We start from the raw sequence: 22775 nt of genomic DNA on the forward strand, positions 1-22775 counted from the left end.
TAAAAGTGTCAGGTAAATGACATGTAATGTAATGTAATCTCAAGCCAAAACGAGATTTTAAATGTACTTTATTCACGGCTTTTGCTGGAAAACAATTTCACATACATAGTATATCAGGAATCAGGAAAATATTATTGCCATTATATGTTAGACATACATGGAAATTGTCTTGGCGGTTGGTGCATGACAGAAGACAGTACAATAATGACAACATAGTGCAGCAATAAGATAAAAAATAAAATAAAAGTGAATGTAAGTGTAATAAATACAGCAAAACGACATGATATCATTCAAACATTGTTCTGACAAGTTCAATACTCACATGTTAACAACAGAAGTATAATATAGTCGTAATAACAATAATCGTATGGAACAGATAAATAATGTGGAGTGATTATAGATCCAAAACACTCTTAGCGGAACTGTCCTCGTCGGAGTTCAACGGCCACACCGGAAGGACTTCGAGGTTGCACCGCATTGTGTTACGTGACCTCAGCCGGGTGCGTTTTGTATGAAAACCCCCTCCGGTCGAGTCAATTTACCGGCGCGTGCCCTAAGATGACCAGTCGGCCCAGATGTCTTCACCCGCGGGACGAGTGTTCGCCGGTCTGATGCGCGCTTCTCTCGGTCGAGCGGTTTTGGTTCATAGGACCGCTCCGATATCCCGGTGAGTGACGTTAGTGAGTCCGTAGAAACCACGCTGGTTCAATGACACAAGTCGGTTCCGTTCAGCACTGAATCACCGGTGGTATCATTTCTGGCAGCGCTCGCTGCAGTCGTTTAGTAGCTGTCTGTCTTCCGCAGCATTTAGACGTAACGCAACAGTAATACGAATAAGGTCCCACGTGATATGCGTGTCTTAAAAGTCCTCACCTCAACAGTCTCACTATTTGATGTGAACACACACATGTTATAACGTAACGCCCAATGGGTTTTTTTTTACCGAAGAAACTGAACGCCTCACAACTCAATGTGACCTGTAATGTAATTTAATCACATACAACTCCTGTGGGGTTAGAAAACATTAAGTGATTGGGTTTGGTCCGAAAATGATTAGCTGCTGACTAGAACTTGCTCCCCTGGAGGACTGAAGCACCAGAAAATCGCGTGGTTCTTTTCAGAATGGCCTAAATTCACATCAGCTAGAACGACACTGAACAATTGTGACCCGCTATGGGACATATTACGTCATCGTTTGATTTCTTCTGATACCCCAGTAGGTTAAAGATCATAAGTTACTCAGTTTTGTGTTAATGGAGCTATTTTAATTTGAGTAGTTTCCCCTGTACATCAGACACTTCATTTCTTGTAGCCCAGTTTATTTTTTTAAAGTGCTTCTATTGAATGTTTTACTTCAATATATATATTTTTTAGAGTGAACTGCGAGCGTCTCCTATCGCTGAGCTCCCAGACGCCGGCCGAGTCCAAAGATGGAGATAAGGAGGCAAACAATGAACCCATCAAGTTCTCCACCAGTAAGGCCAGTCACCGGATCTGGAAAGTCGAGCGCTCTATGGGGAGCCAGTACGAGCGGCCCTGGTGGAAAGTTCTCCCCATCAGCCTGGTTCTCACCGGCTTCCTGCTGTGGTGTGCACTGAGAACCCAGACGGACATTGATGCAGAGCTGGAGAAGCACCTTTTTGAGCGTCTACCTGGCTTACTTTCTGATGAGGACAAACCTCAAGATAAATAAAATTTAGTAAACAGATTTATTGTGACGTATCTAGCGTTTCTTTACCCAATGACAGTGCAGCAGTGATGCCGTCCAATGTCGTGAAATATGATGTAATTTGTTTTACATTAAAAACGTAAACACCTGGATTGGACCTCGAATAGAATTTGGCCATTTATAGTGCAGGTAATTCACTAGAATTCTCCCATGGAATTTGAACCCACAAAGTCAAGCTTTGATGTACAGTAACTAAAAATGTTTAATTACACACTTAGTCACTAATGTGAGGTAGCGGAAAGTTTATTTACAGCACAGAAAGAAATCTCAACATGCACAGGATGAAATGGTACCAGTTTCTAGAATAATTTTGGGAACCTGAGAAAAGGCAGTGGGGAAACTTGTTTTTCAAATAAGCAGTACTCTACAGCAAATGGTCAGAGAAAGTAAAAGATAAAATGAAGTACAAAAAGTGAAACATACCTACACAGGACAGATTAGAGGGTACACATGCTGGTAATATTTCCAAGATTTACAAAACACCCCCCCCTCCCCACTAAAACAATAAAAACCAATCATTTATGCACGCTCTCCTCGAATTCGCCTGGCCAGCTGAATGTCCTTTGGCATGATGGTAACCCTCTTTGCGTGAATAGCGCACAGATTGGTGTCTTCAAACAGTCCAACCAAGTATGCCTCACTGGCTTCCTACATGGAGAAAAAAAAGAAGCAAAGAGATTCCTTAATCGAGGAGTGCCTCCAAGTGTAAAAAAGGGAATTAGAAATCAGAAAGTGCAATCTCACCTGCAGAGCACCAATAGCTGCACTTTGGAAACGCAGATCCGTCTTGAAATCTTGAGCGATTTCCCTCACAAGTCGTTGGAAAGGCAGCTTCCTGATGAGCAGCTCAGTGGACTTCTGATAACGACGGATCTCACGCAGAGCAACAGTACCGGGCCTACGACAACACGGGATGAAATACATTAGGACCCCCTAAATCCCCACCATGTTTTTTGTACATTTCATTAATTGTTGCCCGAGGCAGCCTTGCTACTTCAGGCTGCTCATGTCAACATGTGTATGGTCACCTGTATCTGTGGGGCTTCTTCACTCCACCAGTGGATGGCGCGCTTTTCCTTGCAGCCTTGGTGGCCAGCTGCTTCCTAGGCGCCTTTCCTCCGGTGGATTTACGAGCGGTCTGCTTGGTACGAGCCATATTTCGCCTGCAGTCTTGGGGGAAAAACAAACTAAAAAAAAAAAAAAATATCCATTTCAAAAAGGGGTGTAAAATAAACCAACGTTAACATCTTTTAAAACCAACAACAACAACTTTACCGCCATATCCACTATTCAGCTATTCCTCCGTGGTCACGCGATTATAAAATAATTGTCGAAAGGAATACACGTAAACTACCTTCAGAATTCCTTAACGTTAATTCTCGGTGTTGACCGTACAACAGAAAGCATGTTGATAGAGGCAGGTCGCTTTGAAGGAGACACTTGGCCGATATAGAAGCCCCTCTCCCGTTACACCGATGGTTTCGAAGGAAACAATAAAGACCCGTCTGAAGCGGGGCCACCATTAAGGCACAGGACAAACACACGTTTCTTTGCCTTCGTTGGCGAGATTTAAAAGCTAAGCTAACATCGACCGTTGCAAAATGGCGCCAGCTAGCTATCACTGCCGGCAGTTTAACAACAATATTGAGAACTGGCACACCATTGAAGTAAAGTAAAGCTTTACGCTTTACTTTAAGCTTTTAATAGCACGGGTTTAACGAAAAGTCTTTATAAAACTTAGCATCTCATATGCAAGGTTAGCCAACGATATACAGTAGCCAGACCGTTTTAGCTATGGCGCGATAACCGCCAGTCCAGCCGTTTTTCAACGCTTACAACGGCCGGGAAAACAAACGTATATCGTTCGACGGCAAACAAAAATAAACGTAGAAAGTGGCAACTAAGTTGGTTCTCAAGTTACCTTGTGTGTTTGTTTTCCGGTTAAATCGCTGGAGCGGTTGTCACGTCAGTCTTCTACACTGAGAGGAGAGCGCAAGAGCTGGTATTTATAGTCACTAAGGCGCGTCGCTCTGAAATCCCGCCCCCGAACCAGCAGGATTGGTCCAAACTCAAATCCCTGACGGACTGTGATTGGTGGAGGGGGAAAGGACAATCACTGCATTTAGGAGAATGCTCATGGAGTGAAGCATTTTCAAAATGTTGTTTCATTCATTGATCAACCGGAAACTGATTCTTGATAATGCGTAAAATTCAGGAGTGGATGTTTGTTTCAGCTTTAGGCTTGATCGATCTCTTACAGTAATAAAAAAGAGAAAATGGTGAAAGGGCCTTGATGGATCGGTCTGTTTTTTTTCATGTCATTCGGTACATTGGTAACACACAAACAATCTGATCCTTTGTGCCAATTTCGACGAGGAAGATCCAGCTGCGAAATGACACAACGCAGACAGCCATCAACACCCATTTGATTACGCTTTTTTCAACAAATATGGTGTTCACTAGATTCCTATATGTTCTTACCCCCAGATCACCGTCGTTTTTTATTTTGTTGTTTTTATGCTGCAAAAGTTAAATCGTTAAAAATGGTGCCTTAACTTGATTGTGATACCGAACTGGCCCGAGGGAACACCACTAGGCGGAACGACAGTCGGCGGGGAGTTATCCCCGCACGGACTCATTATCACGTGACACCGCTGGTAAGCCTTTCTGAGCGCGACAATAACGAACAGAAAATATATGTTTATACAGATATTGTCTGACGCCTCTGAGCGAGTCTGTTTTCCCGAAGCGTCGAGCTGAACACTTCAGCCCAACAGATGCCGTTCACCTGAACATCTGGAAGTGATATTATGGCAGCGGAAGAGCTGCTGTTTATAGGTACATCAAATCTTACTTAACAGCAGCTTGATATACTCCCCACGAGCCACACTGTGTGCATGTGTGCGCGCCTTTTAGGGAAAAAAACGTATAATCTTAATGTTTGATTTGAATTTAAATTTACCAAATCATAAAATGCTTTCAACAACGTTGGATTATGTTGGTTAAGGTATTCATGTATTGGTGTGCGTATGTTCCTTCTACAGATATTGAACCAAAGTCAAACATCTGCGGTCCTGGTGAAGGCAGAGCTGAGAAGCTCACCTGGACTTGCAGTGACGACACTTTTAGATTTAACTTCCTCCCTGAAAGTTCCCCAGCTCTTCAAGAGAAAACATCTCCATCACCCGGCGGGTGCCAAACCACAGCCAGCCTCATATCCCTAACGGGACCCGGCTCTGATTTTGCCTTCGACTTTCAAATTCCTCCGGTGGAAAACATGGAGACGACGGATGCCCGAGACATCTCCTCTCTGAGCAGCCAGCGGCACGTCCGAGAGGCGAAGCCTTCCCCCCCGCAGGGGGCTAACCCCCCACCTGAGCCTTCACTGCAATCAAAAGCAAAGAAGAAGAAGAAGAAGAAATCTGGAAGGAACAACCTCTCCGACGCAGAGGCACAGCAGACGCCAACTTCAGCTGAGGGGGGTCAAGGCGGCGGGGACCCAGAGCTGGTCAGTATCGAGTTATTTTTCTTTTAATGAATCGTTGAATCCACGTTGAAGTTGATCACTCGATTTGTGCTTCAGAGTGCTGAGGAGCAGCTGAACAGACAGCTGGACTGGTGCATCGAGCAGCTGGAATGTTCCCTGGGGACCCAGAAGATTGCACCTAAACAGAGTATGGGGCGTTTACCCCATCAGTGACCCCTGACCAGAACATGCGGTGCACACTATTATTATACACAGCACGCGTGGTCATACCGCCTTCTCTCTTCCGCAGAAGAGGAAGCCTCCCGCGCCCTGAAGACTCTACGAAGCTCAAAAGCTCCCCTGGCCAAGAAGAGGCAGGTGATGAGAGCCATGACCGGGGATTACAGGAAGAAAATGGACGAGGAGAAGAGCAGGCAGCACAAGCTCATACAGAGTGGTAAGTGGATTGTAGCAGTACAAATAAATACAATGGTTAAAGACATCTTTAAGTGAGGTCAAAGTTCTGTTAATGGAAAAAGATTTCTCCATTTTCAACAGAAATTGCATCCGCTCAGGTAAAAGTTGTTTCAAAATCTCCAAAGAAACCATTATTCCACCGGAGGGCTGAGGTCAAGCAGGCACCCGGCGCAGGGGAGAAGCTGGATGACGTGCAGGACACAGACCTGAATGCAAAGGAGGAGACCTCAGCTTTTGTCTTTACTTCGTCAAAGGAGGCCTTCCACTTCAACTTTCTGTGATCCAGCCCTGTAGCCACTCAAAATATTTGCTTTTAAATTGCTGACTACTTGTAACAACAATCTCAATAAAGGGATTTTTGTATTTTTGCATGCTTTTTATGCTTTTTATGCTTTTTATTTATTTAATAATAATAATAATATAGTGTATGTGTGAAAGTATAATGTTTTTCCTCAGCAGCAGCTACTATTTCATTCTACAGGTGTGTTGTTAGGTGAAGGTCAGAGCAGTTACAGAATGTTGCTTGGTAACGATTGCTTTTATACACATACACACCTTTTGAAGGTTTAATTAAGTCAGTTTAAATGTACATTTTTATTCATAAAAAACATTTAGTAGTTATTTTATGTAATTTGTCACGTCATCTAAGTATTACAGTGCTGTACCTGAACCTTTCAGGAGCTAAAAATAAAGAATAAACGGTTTCTACTTCAATATGACCGTATTAGTACACAACCTGTTCAAAAAGTTTAGTAGTGACGTCACCATTTAAAGAGGAAAAATTAGGGGGGTGATTCCACACGAGCCCATTTGAGCGTGACACACTAAACAGGAAGTCGTCAACCGTTGGGAAAACAAACTTAACAGTACCTGTAAGTTAAGTTTTTAACACCAGAAGTTCGCCCATATTCTAACTTATTGGTTGGTTAAGTGTTGTCATGTTAATTCGTTTTATCTGAGGATTATTATGTAATTAGGTGAGTAGTGGTTCATACCCGAGGGTTACACTGAGTAACTAACGTGAAGTTAAAGAGTGAAGTTGGAGGCTCCAGCTAATGCTAGCTAGCACAAGGCTACAAGGGGGGAGGGAGTTAGCTGTGAGGAGGAACATCGGATGATGGGTTTTCTAAGTAGAGAAACTCTTGTGAAATACGTGTTTGTATAATAATTTTTTAATTCCTTTTGACACTTTCTGTTCTGACTGAGGATATATTTGTAAATATGTCATTTCCAGGTAATGCATGCATAAAACATAGCTCAGAAAATGCAATGATTCAAATTGAAACGTGGTAAATGTTGATTTCTTTTTTCCAGTGGAGAAAAAAAAAAAAGATGGTTCCTCACAACCATAATTTATCGACAAGAAACTCAGGGAACCAAAATCATCTGAACGTATGGGCAGTCGATTAAATATTACAATTAAACCTGTTTTTATCTCCACGCTGTCTGTCTGTCTGCAGGTGTGTGGCGGGACGAGCGAAGAGGAAGAAGCGATGTCCGAGCTAAGTGACGAGGCCAGCGAGTCGGAGCAACTGGGGGCCAGCCTGTCCCTGTGGCTGGGGGAGTCCCTGGTGAGACTCGAGGAGCTGCACGTCCCCCTGGACCTCCACACCGCCTCCTCCATCGGCCAGTATGACGTGGTGGCGGAATGTATTAAAAAGTGGGTGCCTGGATAGTGTTACTGTCACCAGATGTGTTGGTTTCACCCACGGCCTCATCAACGTGCGTCGATGGCTACTGTTGTAGAATATTTATCAATCAGGACTGTGATGACGGGTATGTTTATCGCTACTGAGGCTCAATGAGACACCAGAACAGTGGATTTATTTAGTTTTGTAGACATGGAAAGGTCAGGTAAGGCTGGCTCAAACAATGCTGGTTTTATTCAATAACGTCATCACCATACATTAAAACGAGCACACAGGGAGCACATTTCTGGTTGATAAGCGGCAAAAAATTACATCCTTCTAAGTATTAAGTATTTAAGCCACTCTCCGCAACGATAATCTTGTGTACTTTCAGGCGTGAGGTGGATCTGAATGGCAAGAACATTGGAGGATGGACCCCACTGATGTACGCATCTTACATCGGCCACGACAACATCGCAAATCTCCTGCTGGAGGCCGGCGTGGACGTAAATGCGACCACTGACAAAGGACTGACCCCTTTGATGCTGGCAGCAAGCTGCGGGAATGAAAGCATCGCATACTTTCTGCTTCAGGTAAATGATTCCATCGGTACGGTCCTTTTAACATTGGATTATTATCCGGCACAACGTTAAATGAAGACCATCACACAAAGGTAATCTGTATTTCAAGCTTTATTTCTTTAAAATGGAGCATCAATCGGGATCAAACAAATTCAAAAGATGTCGTACGTCTGCAATCCCTTTTGAATTTAGCCGCACTCTTGTTTTCTTGGTTCACGGTTCTTTATTTTAACAGTTATCAGAGGTGTGGACTCGAGTCATGTGACTTGGACTCGAGTCATGAATTTGATGACTTCAGACTCGACTCGACAAAACGTACAAAGACTTGCAACTCGACTTGGACTTGAACACCGATGACTCGTGACTTGACTTGGACTCGAGCCTTTTGACTCGAGAAAACTGGGGGAAAACATTTTCACACGGCCGCGCCGCTCTGTTTATCTGCATCTGTCAAAAACATGTGCGCCACCTGTATGCAGAGAGCGCGCGCTGCCTGCACAACATCCAATCACTGCAGTCCCACCTGGTTCTGATTCGACAGCATCTAAACAGGCACATTGCAAGACAACCAATGAAGCGCAACAACGCGCCCGTTGGAAAAATGATACCGAAGATAGTTTCGTTTGGCTATAAAAATTACGAGGTAGTTGACAAAAAACAAGTTGCTATTTGCAAAACATGCGGGTCGAAGATTCCAGACGGAGCTGCCACAACGTCCAACTTTGTTCGACACCTGAAGTTGCACAAAGAAAGGTGCGTTTTGAACGAATGCTGAGCGCCTTGTCGAATGTACCGTAACTCACGAGCATTTTACCGTATCAACGAGACAGCTCGTTCTGGATTTTTGAACCCGGATTCAGACTCCGATGGAAATCCTCGCCAACATTATGTCAACGTCCGTTTTAAAGTACTATAACACAGTCACAGTCAATCCACCATTACCCTACGTAGTCTATGTCTGTGAGGCAGCGCACCATCACCCAGGGTTCCCCGTCCCCACTATAATAAGAGGACTTGAAATGACTCAAAACTAAAATGGTAAGACTTTGGACTCGACTTGACTCGGGACTCGAGGGCAACGACTTTAGACTTACTTGTGACTTGCATAACAATGACTTTGTCCCACCTCTGACAGTTATTCACAAAGGCTTCTTGTTTTTCGTTTCCCAAAAGCACGGTGCTGAGTTGGAGCTGAAGGACTCCCAAGGCTGGACCGCTCTGTTCCACTGCACGAGCACAGGGCACCAGCAGATGGTCCGGTTCCTGCTGGATAACAATGCCGACGCCAATGTCAAGTGAGTGTCTCCATTCGTTCACCCCCGGGGGTTTCAGACAGCTCGTCACTGCCCCCACTTGCGTCCGCAGGGAGCCGGGGTCCGGGTTCACGACCCTGATGGAGGCTGCTGCTTCGGGACATGAAATCATCGTTCAGTACCTGCTCGATCATGTGAGTGGGTCACAGTTGTACACCTCTTAAGGCTGGGGGATGGCATCACACAAAGACTTAATGCCTTACAAATGGGCTTTGTTTGAATCATTAACAGAAAGTCAAGGTGGACGAGCGTAGCAGTAAAGGAGAGACGGCCCGCGCCCTGGCCATGTTGTACGGCTTCACCAAGATCGTCAGCCTCATCGACTCCTCGTCTCCGAGGAACAAACTAGGTATCGGTAGCCGCTGAGGCGGCAGAGACTCCTCATTGCGTATTTCCAGTAAATATATCTTTTATATGTTCACTTTGATGGTTTTTCTGTGCGTGTTCCCCCTCGTCAGCACATTTTGAAGACCTGAGCTCCTCCGAGGACTCGGACAGCGCACCCCGGCGAGCTAGGCCCGGTCGGAACCGAGTTAAAGGGGTTAGCATCCACGACGGGCCGCAGGCCATTGCCAAGTTTCGAGTGGGAGGCACCAGCAAAACATCTGGTAATGTCACGTAAGATCTCCTGTGTCCCAACCAAGAGCATCACGAGTCAAATGTTAGGAGTAAACTACAGTTTCTGGAGGGAAATACAATCCGAGAATAAAAAAAAGGAGGTTGTCCGACACATACACCACTTTGTGTACAGTGGATTTTAAAACATAAAATAAAAGAATTCATACAGACATTCATAAAAATGTGGTTTGTTAATAGCACTTTTGTCCTCAGAGCCTCGTGCAGCGCCTCAGAGCTTCAAGACGATTGGCGGCGCCGGTGAACAGAGTGAAGGAATCTGCTATCGCGATGTGACCTCGCCCATAAACGAGCTGGACGGCCAGAGCAACAGCAGCAGAGGTGAGCGGCACACCGCCACGAGGGCTCTGTGACACGCGGAACACACGGACGTCCTCTGCTACACTCTTAATAGACCCTTTTTCACAAAAACCGGAAGATAAATAAATGAGGAATTTGTCCATCAGTATCAAGCAATCAGGCTAACTGTTAGCTACTGAACTGTTAACCAGAATGACAAATCATTAGCGTGTCCACTTAGACAGAATGTATGTAGAGGATATAGAAAACCTAACTAAAGCATTATATTCTGCTTTTAATGAAGCATTGCGGTATCAATTTGTTCTGTATGGTTGTCCAAGTGAAGCGTCTTGTGCGTAGTGACAATAATGTTAAAGCTGAACGCAGACGTCAACAGATGCCGTTTTTGGCTCCGCTCAAACACAGGCTCCCTTTTTCGCTTTAGCAGTGAAATCCGTCCATGGAAAACGGCTTTGGTTTGAAGCAGCAAACCGTGATCCCCAAAACGTAGTCATCTAAGGTAAAGTGTCTGCTGCAGACACAAGTGCTTCCACAGATATGAGTGCGCCCCTTTTTTAATGCTAGTTTGGTCCTCATTTTCGTCAAACATCACCATCAGCGGGGAAGGAATGAAACGACAGTACGCTACATTAACTCCTTCTCGTTGCTTGTTTACAACTACTTTTCACAACTTCCGTATTTCTGGTAACAAATACGGAAGTTGTGAAAAAGTCTCTGTTGTGATCCCGCCACAGATGACAGTCCGTTCTTTGAAAACAACATGCCCACCATGAGGAGGAGCAGCAGCAGTAGCAGCGAAAGCCTCCCCCATGTGATCGGCCTCAAATGGGAAGGCTCGGTGGAGAGCAACGAGGTGAACGCAGGAGCACAGCGGCCCGCCCCTTGGAGTCCGGCACTCTGACGGCGTGTTGCTTCTCTCTCCCCCGACAGGACTCGGACCCGTGCAAAAAGAGCAGCTCTCGCCGGCTGAACAAGGGCCATCACTCCAAAGGCAAGGGTCGCCACGGAAGCAACAACAACGCATCGCACTCGAGTGGTACCGGTGGGAAGCTCTCCCATGGGGCTCTTCCACCCTCTTACGCCGGTCCAAAGGCACGGTTACATTCGCTTACTCTCTAATGCGTTCATATTAGGTCCAATAACGGTGTCTGGGTTCATGATCAGTCTATTCTTTTCTCACTTGGGTGTAAAATATTGTATTTCTGTAGGATCTGGCGGAGTTTTTGGAACAAATTGGCTTTTCCAAGTACCTCCCGGTTCTTGAAGAGCAAGACATCGACCTGCGGATATTTCTCACTCTGACCGAGAATGATCTCAAAGAAATCGGGATCACGTAAGAGACGCTTTGCCTTTCTGAACTCACGAAAGCCTTTTTTTTTTTTTTTTTTTGTCATCACAAGTGGGCGAATCCGTTCTTGCACCGACAGACTGTTTGGACCCAAGAGAAAGATGACCTCGGCTATAGCGAGGTGGCACAGCAACGCGCGACCACCCGGCGACGCTCTGGAGCAGGCCTACGCCGACCAGCTGGAGGCGGAGATGCAGGAGATGGCCATTCAGCTCCACAAAGTAACAACCACGCACACAACCTGCTCGGAACGCCTTTTTTTTATTTTATTTTTTTACTAAAACCCACTTTCTCCTCGTGTAGCACTGCGAGGAGGCGGAGAGCCTGCAGAGCCAAGTGTCCCAGGAGAAGGAGCTGCGCGCGGTGATGGAGGGGTGTCTGATGGAGGACAAGATGGCGTGGAGCAGGGTCCACGCCGAGCTGGTGGAGAACCACCGGCTGGCGCAGGAGATGAGCGCCACGCTGGCCAAGTCCAGGGCCTGCAGCGCCGAGCTGCTCCTCCGCTGTCTCGCTGCCGACGGAGCAGAGGGCGACACGGGTGGGAAAGGGGGAGCTGAGGAGGCCTCTGCTGGGGAACTCCTAAAAGTAATAAATGAATTATTGTACGTCTCATTACAGCTGGTGGGAGCGCCGGCGTTGCAGAGTTACTTAAGAAGATGGCTTCTCATGAGGAAGAACTGGGTAAGATTGTGGCTCAGTGGGGTGTTTTTGTGTCGCCGGCTGGTTTTTTTTTTGTGCTGATCTCGTTTCATCGTCACAGCGGAGACCCTCCACACGGTGCTTCACAGTCTGAGGCGACTCAGTGCCCCCGAAAAAGTCTCCGATAGCTGGGAACGGCCTTAACGCCCACAGGTGATTACTTCTTACAAATGTCACTGGATGAAAACAAAAAGTGGTGAATATAGAAAAAGTAAAGCTTGCTCTGGTGTTTCGAGGCTTCTCGCCAACATCCGACGGAGGGTGATACAACCGCCCTGAACAATCTCACTGGAACGAAGAGGTGGCCGAAGGCGAGGTCCGTCCCGCCGAGGAGGGAAATCAGCTGACCCGCTGCTCCTCCCGGATTGGCCGATGGACCCGAGCGCGCCGGACAAGGCCGACGGCATCTGCTGCAGCAGCGGAGAGCCCGGTTTGTAGAGGAGACGGCACCAACCGGGTCAGAGGCTGTTAAACTGTGAAATGTTTCTACAGCTGTACTGTACTCAATATGAAATGAGCTTTAAGTTATGTGCGTGCCACGATCCGAAGAGAAAGTCACAGTTAAGACACTTTTCTGTTATATGAACTTTATTTGTATGCTGTCATTTGAAAATAATGTCCTGCTGAATGCATTCCAGAAGTGTGTGAACTTCACCCGTTAATCATTTACAGCACTACACTATTTGTAGCTTATCAAATGTGATCCGTGTTACCCCCAAATTGTCCCATATCTAGAAGATGCCAGATTGTCTTTGCTATTATTAAAAAGAAAAAATGAATTTAAATGATCAGTTGTAGAAAGTTTTTCAGAGGGAAAGTGCAGCACGCATTAGGAAAACAGTTAAATGATTTAGGACAGTTATTTCTTTACTTATTAAACCTTTAATTGGTTTCATGGTTCTCATTGAGCGAAGCACCACACTCCAGGTGATCTATATATTATATTGGGACATATTCAAAGGACTATAGACTTTAACATTTAATATTGTCTTCACTCTTGGACTTGGTGTCCTGATGTCTCTAATCGGATCGAGTGGCTTAGGTTTATCTGATTCTTTCCCCCCCCCCCCCCCCCCTCGATGAGTCACGTTTTAATTGGCTAAAACTACAAGGCTGTTCTTTGCAGACTGAGCTTCTGGGTCAAGGATTTCCCTGCAGACTGATGTCCAAACTGAAGGTCCTCGGTGCGGTGAAGGGTGAAATCGGTGTGTTGACAGTTGCTGCAAACGCAACCTCAAGCCTGCAGGTTTTTTAAATTAACTGAGAAACTAATATGACGATTACAGCACCAGTGAGGACAGACACTTTTGTTGCTGAGCACCATCCAGAATGTAAACGTGTCAAAATAAACCCCAAAAGTGTTTTGAATTGAGACCAGCGTGGAATAACCTCAGCGATAATTTAAGCATCCTTAAATCCTCCAACCAGGATGAACAGAACGAGCCACGACAAAGCTGGACTGAGGTCGTCCCCCCCAGTGGCTTCCACACAAATCTCGTGCGTCCCTCACCGCTGCCGAGCTGGACTCGACGTGCGTCTGGCCCGTGGGCTCCAGGCCTGAGATGTCGGCTGGAAGCCAGTCGGGCCACAGAAGAGTTGTGTGTGTGTTTGGGGAGAATGAATGAAGTAGTTGTTCTTTCCTCTCACTAAAAAAGGTACCCTCGAGCACAAGTGTTTATCCCGACTGCTCCACCGGAATCCAGGTCATTTGGACCTGCAGCTGGCTCCATATATTGAGGCTACGTCACCTGGGATTCAGCAGAAAAGCTGAGAAAAACACTTCAGGTGCTTTGTGTTAAATGTAATTGACAAAACAGACATCACGGGTCAAGGATTAAATCAAGTGTATTGCCTGAATAGAGCCATTTCTCATATAAATTAATTTAACATTATCTACAGTCCTTCAAAATAAGATACCATTATGTACATACATGAACATTCCATGGACAATTACTCCTTTACAGCCGTCAGGATTCTACTGAGGGGTTTAAAAACAATGTAAAATACAAGTGTAAGTGTAAATTCACAAAAATATATAGTCATATTCTGTGACCATCTGTTGTAACATAACCGCCGTTGACTCCATTCAACGGCCGTACAGGAGCGCCTATAAAATCCTTTAGACTCTTGTGTACCCTTTTTTTTAAATCTCCCTTCAAACAAAAAGCCTGATTAGAGCCCGCAGGCCCACGAGGAGGAATGTGCTTCGGGCTCCATCTCCCTCTGGATCCCGCGGCGGGCTCAGGTGTACTCGCACAGGTGGCCGCAGCCGGCGGGACAGTGGGCGCTGCTCTTCAGCCAGTTCATGACGTGCTCCAGGTGCCCGCCGTGGCTGCAGCCCTGACACCACACAAACAGCCCCTTGACCACGTGGTGGCACACGGCGCAGACACTGGCACACTGGTGGCACCTGCGGGAGAGACGCCAGGCGGGTGAGAACCCCACCACCAAAGACGCGAGTCGTTGTCGTCGTCCCCCCCCCCCTCCCCCCCGGGGTGGAGCGGTTCGTACCTGTCACAGATCCAGCCCTTGTTGCTCATCGCTCGCTTGCAGTTGCTGCAGTTGATGTGAAGTGTCGTGGACGCCTGGTTCAGGCAGGTGATGGCGCTGCACGTGCTCAGCTTGATGACCTCGTTGGACACGTTCCACAACTCGAAGCGCTGTAGCAGATCTATGTAGGACGTGTACCAGTGCTCCTGAAAAACAGCAAGCAGAACCGCGTTGGCGCTTTAGGTTTCCCCAGGCGCCGGCGTTGACCACCAATCACTCCAGGTGGTCTTACCTGGGTGAGATCGTCAATCTCTTTGCGGATCCGGTCCCCCAAAACGATGAGCACCGACACGGCCATCTGCACGTCGCCCTGCTCGGCGTAGTAGCTCAGCATCTCCCGCACGATGGGGCAGAAGAAGCTGGCGGGTAACTGTGGGCTGAACAGCGGTTGCGAAATGGAGATGAGGGAGATGGACTCGATGGTCGCCAGAAAAGTGACTTCCGCCTCGTTGCCGCTGGCGTGCGGCGAGTCGGCCTTGTCCTGCTGGAGGTGCTCGGGGGCGGACGGGTTGTCCATGATCTCGTGGCGCAGTTGGAAGGCCTCCTGGGGCAGCGTGCACTCCTGCTCTTCTAATGGAGGCAGAAGGAGCGGAGACGCCATCAGAGTGCCGAGCACAGCTCTTTAGTGTCCTCAGAGACGGGGGTTAGGACTCACCTGTTTGGTTGTCGTTCTCCATGGAGTAAAGGTCGTCGTCATCCAACTCGGCATCGCCGAACATGTACTCGGCCTGGCCCTCGCTGCCCTCCGTCTCCTCGTTTTCTGAAGGGAAGCCAAACAGACACCCCATCCCAAGTCTTGAACATTACACAGAGGACGCAAGGAAAGACAAATGTCTCGCTGTTTAAATGACCACTCTCACCATCATTATTATTATTGCTGCTTATGTGCAAGTTCCCGGGCTCCATGTGGGCGCTGTCCTGCCGGCTCTCCCCTTTACTGCGCTCCAGTCCCCTCTCCGTGCCCATCCCCGAACTCATGTCCTTCATGTTGAAGCTGGAAACACATCAGCATCAGGCGATGACGGAGGAGACTGCGTTTGCGGCGGCGGACAAAGAAGACGACAACTTACCTGTTCATTAAAGGCAAGGTGCCCACTTTACCGTGGGTCAGACCGGGCGTGGTCGGGTTTGCTGGGTCTGAGAACATAATCCTCAACATGGTCCATGTTGTGGAAACCTTTTGTATTAAAAAGATAAAAAAATTTAACACACAATTAAATTGAAAACACCTGACTGAATGATTTTAAAATGGACTTAGATGGGACTGACCTGAGGTCTTTTGAGTTCCCGGGCCACCTTGGCGTTGTGGTCGCACAGCTCGGCAAACGGCTTCCCGCAGAGGAGGTAGAGTTGCGCCGTCTTGACAAACCAGTCCATGCGGTTGCTGTCCAAGTCCGTCTCAAAGACGCTGAGGGCGCTGGACACGTGGGCAAACTGTTCCGTCGGGTCGGGCTTCTTGAAGAAAAAGATGGGGTAGCGGCGGTCGCCCCCGGGGTAAGGCTTTCGGTTGGCGTCGCTGCTGATCAGACTCTCCTTGGCTGCAAAGGCCAAGTCGCCGAAGAGTCCGAAGCACAGCCCCTCGGGGTTGGCCTTGTCCACGGGACGCGTGGCGTCCTTGAACATGTGCTGGTAGAGTGTGCTGTCCTTGGAGCCCGAGAGCAGAAAATGAGGGTCGTGCTGGTGACGCCACACAATGCCAGTGGTCACATCCTTGTGTTCCTCGAAAGTGGCGAAGGGGATGAAAGGTCTGCGCACGTCCCACACGTAGATGTTGTGGTCCACCATCATGGAACAGGTGGCCAGGTGGAACTTCTTCTCAGGCCGCCACTTGACCCGCGCCACAGAGGCAATGGTCTGCACGCAGAAGATCTCCTTGGCCCGGGCTGTGGTCATGTCCCACACTTTCACCATCTTGTCCCTGCCGCCTGTCGCCAGCCATCCCCTAAAAAACAAGAACGGAGGGCGAAGCATTAACGTCGACAACACTAGAAACAAACATCATACATAAATCGGCACACAGAATGACCGAAGTGAGGCAACCTGTAGAAAGGAAAACCTCAAATTTACCTGTTTGGTTGATTAAAAAAAGGCCGTTTTACTTACCGGTCATCGGGGTGCCAGTCGCAGCAGAACACGGGCCCGGTGTGCGCGGTGAACATCCGCTCGTAGCGGTCTGGCCGCCTGATGTCCCACACCTGGACGTTTCCGTTCTCAAAGGTCGCAGCAAATGTGAAATAATCCTTAATGCTGAACTGGACGTCTCTTACACTCTCTGACTGACCTGGGTAGGTAGGAGGGAGGGAGGGAGGGAGGGAGAGGGGGGGGGTCAAATCATTTCCAGGACACAACACTGTAAAGACTTAGATAATAGTGCGGCTAAATGTTTCACCGGAGAAGGTGCTGACGGACTCCTTCTTGCGCAGGTCGAAACATTTCATGAAGCCGTCCTGCGAGCCGCTCAGCAGCATGTAGACCTCTGTGGGGTGGAAGCACACCTTGTTGACGGTGCGTTTGTGCTCCGTGAACAGCTGGTCCTGCTTGTTACGGGACGGTTTCCCCAGGTTCCAGGTGACCACCGCCCCGTTGGTGGCCGCGGTGGCCAGCAGGTTCTCCTCCATCTGGTGCCACATGACGTCGGCGCAGCTGAAGTTGAGGGACGGTTTGCGGCCGACGCGCAGGTTCAGCTTCTCCACAAACTGCTCTTCCTCCAGGGCGTAGATCTTGAAGATGTTGCGGCCGGCTACCACCACCTGCGTGGCGTCCCGGCACACGCTGATGGCGTTGGCGGGAGCGTCCAGGTGGCAGAACATAGTTCGGCCGCTGATGGCGCTGCTGTGGGCTGTGGTGACCCGTGACATCTTTTCCATGTTCCTGAAGTTGGAGAATGTATTATGTCAGTAGCAAATTGTGTTTGCTACTTTTTCCAGCGTTTAAAAATAAAAAAAAGGAAATCTGAGCACGGTGTAAAATGCTTTTAAAGCAGTTTAAAGATCCCCCAGAAGGTGGCACCATACAACGTGAGATGTAAGCAGAACTTGGTGACTGTGTGAGCAACGTTTACCTGTGTTTCACAGTTTTAGATGACGAGACTTACTTTTAGAAGAACTGCCGGCCTTGTCAATGTCTGCAGCAGCACAGAGTCGTCTTCATGTGCTCCCATGAGAGCCAAATACTAGCGAGAGATTGGCATGTCAATGACATGATCGAATTACCTGTGTTAAAAACAAAGATATTTTACCTTCATTACAAACAAAGAGACATTGAATTGTCAGATGAGCTGTTATCTAAATACACTTTGGAAGCCCAAAATGAATATTATTACATTAAATACAAACATCTCATCACGGGGAAGCTGAAATTCCATATAAATACTGTGTCACTTTTATTCGTGTTCTATTTCCAAACATATTCTAAGATCTGAATACTGTCAGATGATCATCGTTTGTTAACTTCGGTTTCGTTTCTCTTAACTATTGACATTCTCCTGTGCCGAGGTTTGGTTCGCGTCGATCAGCTCCTCCCTCGAGCTGGTGATTGATTAATAGCGGCTTTAAAAGGTGACTTTGCAGTGTAAAAAAGAACCGAGTGGGAGAGCCTCCTCCCTCCAGTGGAATACCAATTTAAATACACATTAAGCCCAGTCAGCTCGACTGGCAAAATATTGTTACACCCTAGGATTTCGTGCGTGGGCGGTAGTTCCCCCCCAAAACAGGGTAACATTTGAGATTGCGTGACGTGCATACGCGAGCTCGCTCGCTTTTTAGTCTGCGGGGGGAGAAGGCTTCAAACAGCTCAACTCAATCCACAGGACTGGAATGTGATGCTAAAGCTAGCAGGCTAACCTAGCTAACGAGTACTTCTGCGCAGACAGAACGCGCACCACATAAGTTTCGCAAGTATATCAGAAAATTAGATAATTGTAAAAGACATACATATATTTAGATGCTTTACGTGTCGTCCACGCAAAGTCGATTAAAAGTATTTCAGGTGACGAACCTTCTGGGATTGTTGCTCAATGCTTGCGGCACCGGAAGTAGTAGATTTTTTTTTCCTCTCTTCTTCTTCTCCTCCTCTAATGAAAGTGGCATCTCATAACATCAGCATCGCCACGTGACTCCGCCACAACTCACTCAGCAGTTTCAGAGGGGGAATCGGGCTGCGTGTTTTTTTTTGTTTTTGTTTCAGCTGTCCTACAAACGAAGGTCAACCGTGGCATAAAGCTGCGGTGAATTCGTGTAGAACAGAGTTTCTGAAAGCTGACTTCCGGGTTGCGATCTCTCAGCTGACATGAGCGCTCTGTTTGCATGCGAGCACCCAGCAGCATGGAGGAGTGCGTTCGGGAAATACTGGGATGCAGTGGAGGCCAAGTCCAAAAGCAAGAAAGCCGGAAAGCTGCTTCACCTCGACAAGTGGTAAATCACATAGATGTAAACACCACATTCAGTTCCACTTTATTAAGGAGAGATGTGGGAACATTTCACACTGTAGTTGTTGTATCTTGGTTCCAGTATTTTACCTTTTGAGTCATTCAAAATAAATGGATTTTGACTTAGATGACTGTACTGTTCCATTGCAACTGACATGTGTTGATGATGTTGGAAGATCTGAAAAGAGCCACCCTGTGGACCTTGAGTTGGGATCATATCGATCACAAAAGGTTGCGTGGGTCTTTTCTTGTATATAAATGTAGATATGAGCAAATGAAATGTGGACTTAACCTTTGATTTGAGAATAAGATCGAAGGTCCTGAGAGTAACCTGCGCTTACCTGCGAACAGGTACCAGGAGGAGCTGCCTAAGCTCATATCCAGTCGCCCTGATAAACATGTCACTCAATCGGAGCTGGTGAAACTGATGGAGTGGAAGCTCACTGTAAGTGTTGTTTCCGACATTATAAACCCCCCCCCTGTGGATCAAATAGCTTTGACAGATCGAGTGAGTGACTCTGAGTGCATCAGCTGCGTCCTTGAGTGGCCCTGTGTGTGTGTGTGTGTGTGTGTGTGTTCACTCAGAGAGGGAAGTTCAGGCCGCGGCTGCAGCAGCTGGTGGCTTCCAACGGCGAGTCCACCGTGGAGAAATGTTCCAGAAAGGCCTTCGGCCTCCTGCCTGATGTGCAGGCAGCGATGGCAGAGCTCTGCTGTCTGAAGGGAGTCGGCCCGGCGACGGCTTCAGGTCAGCGCCACGGAAACAAACTGCGTCCAATGTGCCCCCGGCGGGTCGATCCTATCGGTCACACATCTTTGTGGTACTTTCAAAGCACAAAGGGGGGAAACCCGCTCAGTGAGCGCACACACAGCAGTCCGTGTGTACGTTTGGACTGACGGCCCATTTCGTTGCAGCCGTGTTGGCGGCAGGAGCTCCGGAGGAGGCAGCGTTCATGTCCGATGAAGCCATGGAGAGCGTACCGGGCCTGAAGCCCGTCCAGTACACAGCCAAGCACTACGCGCTCTACTTGGGCAAAATGGTGGAGCGCACTGAAAAACTCAACCAAGGTGAGATAATTACGGGGACAAATATTAAGAAGCGGGGCTCGGCTTTCGTGCACCACGTGTCTGGATTTGATTTCTGGCCTCTCGTCTCGTCCTCAGTGGACCCCCAGCAGGACTGGACCCCCCACAGGGTGGAGTTGTGCTTGTGGGCATGGACCACAGCCAAGCTGCACCAGCCCCCGAGCCCGGAGGAGGTGGATGTGGATGTGAAGGCCAGCAGTGGGACGAAGAAGAAGTGCCCAGACGTCCAAGTCGAGCAGTCGAGGCCGACGAAAAAGCTCAAAACAAGATAAAAACAAGTATTCCACTGATGTTTTTACATTAAATTTGCTTTATTGTTTGTCAGTTTATTTTTGTTTTTCCATAATAAAGCCTTCATACAAAATTGACTACATTGAGTATTTGCATTTTTTTTGTTTGGTATCATGTAGTTTAGACGTACAGTTGCAAGTTGCAGCACAGTAATGGTTTTGTGCTGAAACACTAAAAACTGCAGTTGGACACAGTATTGTTTTTATTTATAGTTTCTAAATGAAAGCCAAGTACAATGAACAGTACAAAATAAAACAATATATTCATATATATACACAATATAAAATGGTTCCCTTCAGAACATTTAAAAAGTACAATAGATTGTGAAATAATTCATGAGGACTTTGATATAAATGATCCATATGTAAATTTAGTTTTTCCTGATGGCCGTGAAAAATAGCTTCTGCTTTTTCTTTTCGTAAACGCTGTGTTGGTAAAACCTCTCGTCTGGTTGAACCCGGTTGGCTTGGCACCATTTTTATTTTTTTATCAATACAAGTAAGCAGCTCATGAATCTACCACAACAGCACAGATATTACTTTATTTTTAATTCTAAACCTTCAAAGGGAAATTTTAAGAAACTTCCCGTTGATATTTGCGTGACAGAGTGGCTCAGGCAGTTTTTTGGGAACATAAAAATAATCCTGAACTTAAAAAAAAAAAAAAGACTTTAGCGATGTTCTCTGTTCCAAACAACATCTAAATCTGAACACATTTAACTTTTCAATAATCCATATCCAGAGTAATTTAAGAACTAAACATCTGCACCTTTGGGGGGCCTCGGAACCCTAAACCATAATTTCAGGTTTCAAAGTCTTTGTTGTAAAAAGTACAAGTCCATATGTCTAATAGCCTGCTTTACCTGCAGGGAGGTATCTATCCAAGTAGCCACAAACACTGAGAAAAAGCCACCTGGCCCTCTTGTTGTACTACAGTATGTATTATCGTATTTCCTAATATCAATGTCTCTTACGGGTTCTGTGTGTATGATCATGCGAGTAATCCACCACAGAGCTGCCAGCTAACTGGTGCTTAGTATCAGGGCGCAGACACCAGAACAAGGCATTGGGCGTAACAGCAAAATGGATCGGCATCGGGAGGTACAAAAAAAAGGATGTTTATGGCAGTAGAGAATATGGCACATGGAAACATGTCGGTCAAGTACATCATAGGTGCAAAAAGAAAAGCCCACATGTGAGGCTCAAATGCAAAAGGCCTCGACCTTTTAGAATCACCTCATATCGCAGTCATAGCCGTGTGGAGACGCGTCACGGGAGGGGGGGGGCAGGGGGGGGCTGCGCGCGGATCGCACAAAGTGATGGATCACGTGGTATTAATAGTCGGCTCGCATTCAGCGCACGCCGCCCCTCCTCCTCCTCCTACGCGCCTTTTCCTGCACGCTCGAAAAAACAAATGTGTCACTCAGAAGGCAGCAATTAAATTAACATCATGCAGCTTGTCAGATCCACTTATTGAAAGGAAGACGTTCCTGTTTGGCCGCCGCTGTATCCCGGCAACAGCCGTGCATCATCCCGAAACCGGGGGGGGGGGTTTGACATGGGCACAAACGCTGCAGAAGTTTTTCAGGCCTCAACCTCTGGTTTCCTTCATGAGCCGGTTTTTATCCCTGCACCTGGTTGTTTTAGATGCAATCACTGCACATCCGTTTATGATGCTCTCGTCTGCTTTTTTTTGAGAAGATGGATGAATAAATAAATAAATAAAACCAGCCGTTTTCACTTTGTAAATTAAAAGCTTTCGCTCTTCATCCTGCTTGTACTTCCTGGAGGGGGAAATATTCACAGTTGACGTGTTCTGCAAAAACATTCAGCAGCACTTTTTGGTTCCTATGAATCTTCACGTGAGGAGGCACCTTTAACCTCCTCTCCATCTTTATTATAGGCTAACAGGGTGTGAATTATTCATCGGTGCATCTTTGCCATACCAAGCAATAATATTTCCAAGTATGCGCTGGAGCTTCCATTATGGATCCATTACTAACATGTATTGGCTGATCTTCTATTTTTTTAATGCCACTGAAAACTGCTTTTTCTGGCTATTTAATACAGATTTCCTCATTTCACACAAAGTCCTCTGTCACCTCTGACAGTTTGACGAGGAAGCAAACGCTGAGGAATGTATTTATAACCAACTATAAAAATTGGCACATGCATACATACGGGAGCAAGTGGACATTGAAATGAATTATTGATTGAAAGACAGTAGCAGGAGCAAGTGTAATTGCCAT

At 47.0% G+C, this 22775-nt stretch overlaps 6 protein-coding genes across 11 annotated transcripts; 4 read left to right on the top strand and 2 right to left on the bottom strand.

The window, feature by feature from the left end:
* The first annotated feature begins 467 nt into the window (after nucleotides 1–467).
* LOC119213131 (ubiquinol-cytochrome-c reductase complex assembly factor 4) lies at nucleotides 468–1708 on the top strand. The gene is made up of 2 exons (XM_037464192.2): nucleotides 468–667; nucleotides 1375–1708. Exons 1-2 carry the CDS (start codon nucleotides 576–578, stop codon nucleotides 1691–1693), a joined length of 411 nt encoding a protein of 136 aa, XP_037320089.1. The 5' UTR covers nucleotides 468–575; the 3' UTR covers nucleotides 1694–1708.
* Nucleotides 1709–1956: 248 nt separating this feature from the next.
* h3f3d (H3 histone, family 3D) lies at nucleotides 1957–3793 on the bottom strand. Of its 2 annotated transcripts, none has more exons than XM_037464190.2 (4): nucleotides 3651–3793; nucleotides 2758–2899; nucleotides 2474–2627; nucleotides 1957–2377 (listed from the first exon to the last, which is right to left on the bottom strand). In XM_037464190.2, the coding sequence occupies exons 2-4, from the start codon at nucleotides 2883–2885 to the stop codon at nucleotides 2249–2251; spliced, it is 411 nt and encodes a 136-aa protein (XP_037320087.1). In that variant the 5' UTR covers nucleotides 2886–2899; nucleotides 3651–3793; the 3' UTR covers nucleotides 1957–2248. The 2 variants fall into 2 exon arrangements, with proteins under 2 accessions (XP_037320087.1, XP_037320088.1); XM_037464191.2 differs by having other exon boundaries at nucleotides 2758–2916; nucleotides 3651–3763.
* Nucleotides 3794–3980: 187 nt separating this feature from the next.
* c21h8orf33 (chromosome 21 C8orf33 homolog) lies at nucleotides 3981–6040 on the top strand. The gene is made up of 5 exons (XM_037464188.2): nucleotides 3981–4567; nucleotides 4774–5237; nucleotides 5313–5403; nucleotides 5506–5652; nucleotides 5754–6040. Exons 1-5 carry the CDS (start codon nucleotides 4540–4542, stop codon nucleotides 5951–5953), a joined length of 930 nt encoding a protein of 309 aa, XP_037320085.2. The 5' UTR covers nucleotides 3981–4539; the 3' UTR covers nucleotides 5954–6040.
* A 60-nt stretch (nucleotides 6041–6100) lies between these two features.
* On the top strand, nucleotides 6101–13068 carry anks3 (ankyrin repeat and sterile alpha motif domain containing 3). 2 transcript variants are annotated; one of them, XM_037464186.2, is made up of 16 exons: nucleotides 6101–6649; nucleotides 7133–7332; nucleotides 7695–7893; nucleotides 9055–9176; nucleotides 9247–9328; nucleotides 9426–9543; nucleotides 9653–9802; nucleotides 10026–10151; nucleotides 10865–10983; nucleotides 11061–11222; nucleotides 11339–11463; nucleotides 11558–11699; nucleotides 11782–12016; nucleotides 12097–12159; nucleotides 12239–12330; nucleotides 12414–13068. In XM_037464186.2, the coding sequence occupies exons 2-15, from the start codon at nucleotides 7166–7168 to the stop codon at nucleotides 12319–12321; spliced, it is 1893 nt and encodes a 630-aa protein (XP_037320083.2). In that variant the 5' UTR covers nucleotides 6101–6649; nucleotides 7133–7165; the 3' UTR covers nucleotides 12322–12330; nucleotides 12414–13068. The 2 variants fall into 2 exon arrangements, with proteins under 2 accessions (XP_037320083.2, XP_037320084.2); XM_037464187.2 differs by having other exon boundaries at nucleotides 6101–6544.
* Nucleotides 13069–13113: 45 nt separating this feature from the next.
* Nucleotides 13114–18833, bottom strand: wdr24 (WD repeat domain 24). 4 transcript variants are annotated; one of them, XM_037464182.2, is made up of 11 exons: nucleotides 18724–18833; nucleotides 17822–17939; nucleotides 17117–17598; nucleotides 16831–17008; nucleotides 15997–16669; nucleotides 15798–15904; nucleotides 15588–15721; nucleotides 15383–15487; nucleotides 14960–15297; nucleotides 14689–14873; nucleotides 13114–14587 (listed from the first exon to the last, which is right to left on the bottom strand). In XM_037464182.2, exons 3-11 carry the CDS (start codon nucleotides 17592–17594, stop codon nucleotides 14419–14421), a joined length of 2367 nt encoding a protein of 788 aa, XP_037320079.2. In that variant the 5' UTR covers nucleotides 17595–17598; nucleotides 17822–17939; nucleotides 18724–18833; the 3' UTR covers nucleotides 13114–14418. The 4 variants fall into 4 exon arrangements, with proteins under 4 accessions (XP_037320079.2, XP_037320080.2, XP_037320082.2 ...); XM_037464183.2 differs by having other exon boundaries at nucleotides 18660–18775; XM_037464185.2 differs by lacking the exon at nucleotides 18724–18833 and adding an exon at nucleotides 18063–18176.
* On the top strand, nucleotides 18302–21344 carry zgc:112496 (uncharacterized protein LOC541336 homolog). The gene is made up of 5 exons (XM_037464189.2): nucleotides 18302–19139; nucleotides 19505–19598; nucleotides 19739–19898; nucleotides 20066–20218; nucleotides 20315–21344. The coding sequence occupies exons 1-5, from the start codon at nucleotides 19015–19017 to the stop codon at nucleotides 20506–20508; spliced, it is 726 nt and encodes a 241-aa protein (XP_037320086.2). The 5' UTR covers nucleotides 18302–19014; the 3' UTR covers nucleotides 20509–21344.
* Nucleotides 21345–22775: the final 1431 nt, after the last annotated feature.

This window comes from Pungitius pungitius, chromosome 21 (assembly GCF_949316345.1).
Source record: "Pungitius pungitius chromosome 21, fPunPun2.1, whole genome shotgun sequence".
In the NCBI taxonomy this organism is placed as follows: domain Eukaryota; kingdom Metazoa; phylum Chordata; class Actinopteri; order Perciformes; family Gasterosteidae; genus Pungitius; species Pungitius pungitius.

Excerpts from the sequence above, each read along its gene's own strand:
- LOC119213131 (XM_037464192.2), top strand. The coding sequence starts at position 576 with ATGTCTTCACCCGCGGGACGAGTGTTCGCCGGTCTGATGCGCGCTTCT. Across the intron at positions 668-1,374 it reads AGGACCGCTCCGATATCCCG|AGTGAACTGCGAGCGTCTCC; the intron begins GTGAGTGACGTT and ends TATATTTTTTAG.
- h3f3d (XM_037464190.2), bottom strand. The coding sequence starts at position 2,885 with ATGGCTCGTACCAAGCAGACCGCTCGTAAATCCACCGGAGGAAAGGCG. Across the intron at positions 2,628-2,757 it reads AAGAAGCCCCACAGATACAG|GCCCGGTACTGTTGCTCTGC; the intron begins GTGACCATACAC and ends GTGTTGTCGTAG. Across the intron at positions 2,378-2,473 it reads CAGCTATTGGTGCTCTGCAG|GAAGCCAGTGAGGCATACTT; the intron begins GTGAGATTGCAC and ends TTCTCCATGTAG.
- c21h8orf33 (XM_037464188.2), top strand. The coding sequence starts at position 4,540 with ATGGCAGCGGAAGAGCTGCTGTTTATAG. Across the intron at positions 4,568-4,773 it reads GGAAGAGCTGCTGTTTATAG|ATATTGAACCAAAGTCAAAC; the intron begins GTACATCAAATC and ends TTCCTTCTACAG. Across the intron at positions 5,404-5,505 it reads GAAGATTGCACCTAAACAGA|AAGAGGAAGCCTCCCGCGCC; the intron begins GTATGGGGCGTT and ends TCTCTTCCGCAG.
- anks3 (XM_037464186.2), top strand. The coding sequence starts at position 7,166 with ATGTCCGAGCTAAGTGACGAGGCCAGCGAGTCGGAGCAACTGGGGGCC. Across the intron at positions 9,177-9,246 it reads AATGCCGACGCCAATGTCAA|GGAGCCGGGGTCCGGGTTCA; the intron begins GTGAGTGTCTCC and ends TTGCGTCCGCAG. Across the intron at positions 9,329-9,425 it reads TTCAGTACCTGCTCGATCAT|AAAGTCAAGGTGGACGAGCG; the intron begins GTGAGTGGGTCA and ends AATCATTAACAG.
- wdr24 (XM_037464182.2), bottom strand. The coding sequence starts at position 17,594 with ATGGAAAAGATGTCACGGGTCACCACAGCCCACAGCAGCGCCATCAGC. Across the intron at positions 15,905-15,996 it reads GGGAACTCAAAAGACCTCAG|GTTTCCACAACATGGACCAT; the intron begins GTCAGTCCCATC and ends TTAATACAAAAG. Across the intron at positions 15,298-15,382 it reads GGAGAACGACAACCAAACAG|AAGAGCAGGAGTGCACGCTG; the intron begins GTGAGTCCTAAC and ends TGCCTCCATTAG.
- zgc:112496 (XM_037464189.2), top strand. The coding sequence starts at position 19,015 with ATGAGCGCTCTGTTTGCATGCGAGCACCCAGCAGCATGGAGGAGTGCG. Across the intron at positions 19,140-19,504 it reads CTGCTTCACCTCGACAAGTG|GTACCAGGAGGAGCTGCCTA; the intron begins GTAAATCACATA and ends ACCTGCGAACAG. Across the intron at positions 19,599-19,738 it reads TGATGGAGTGGAAGCTCACT|AGAGGGAAGTTCAGGCCGCG; the intron begins GTAAGTGTTGTT and ends GTGTTCACTCAG.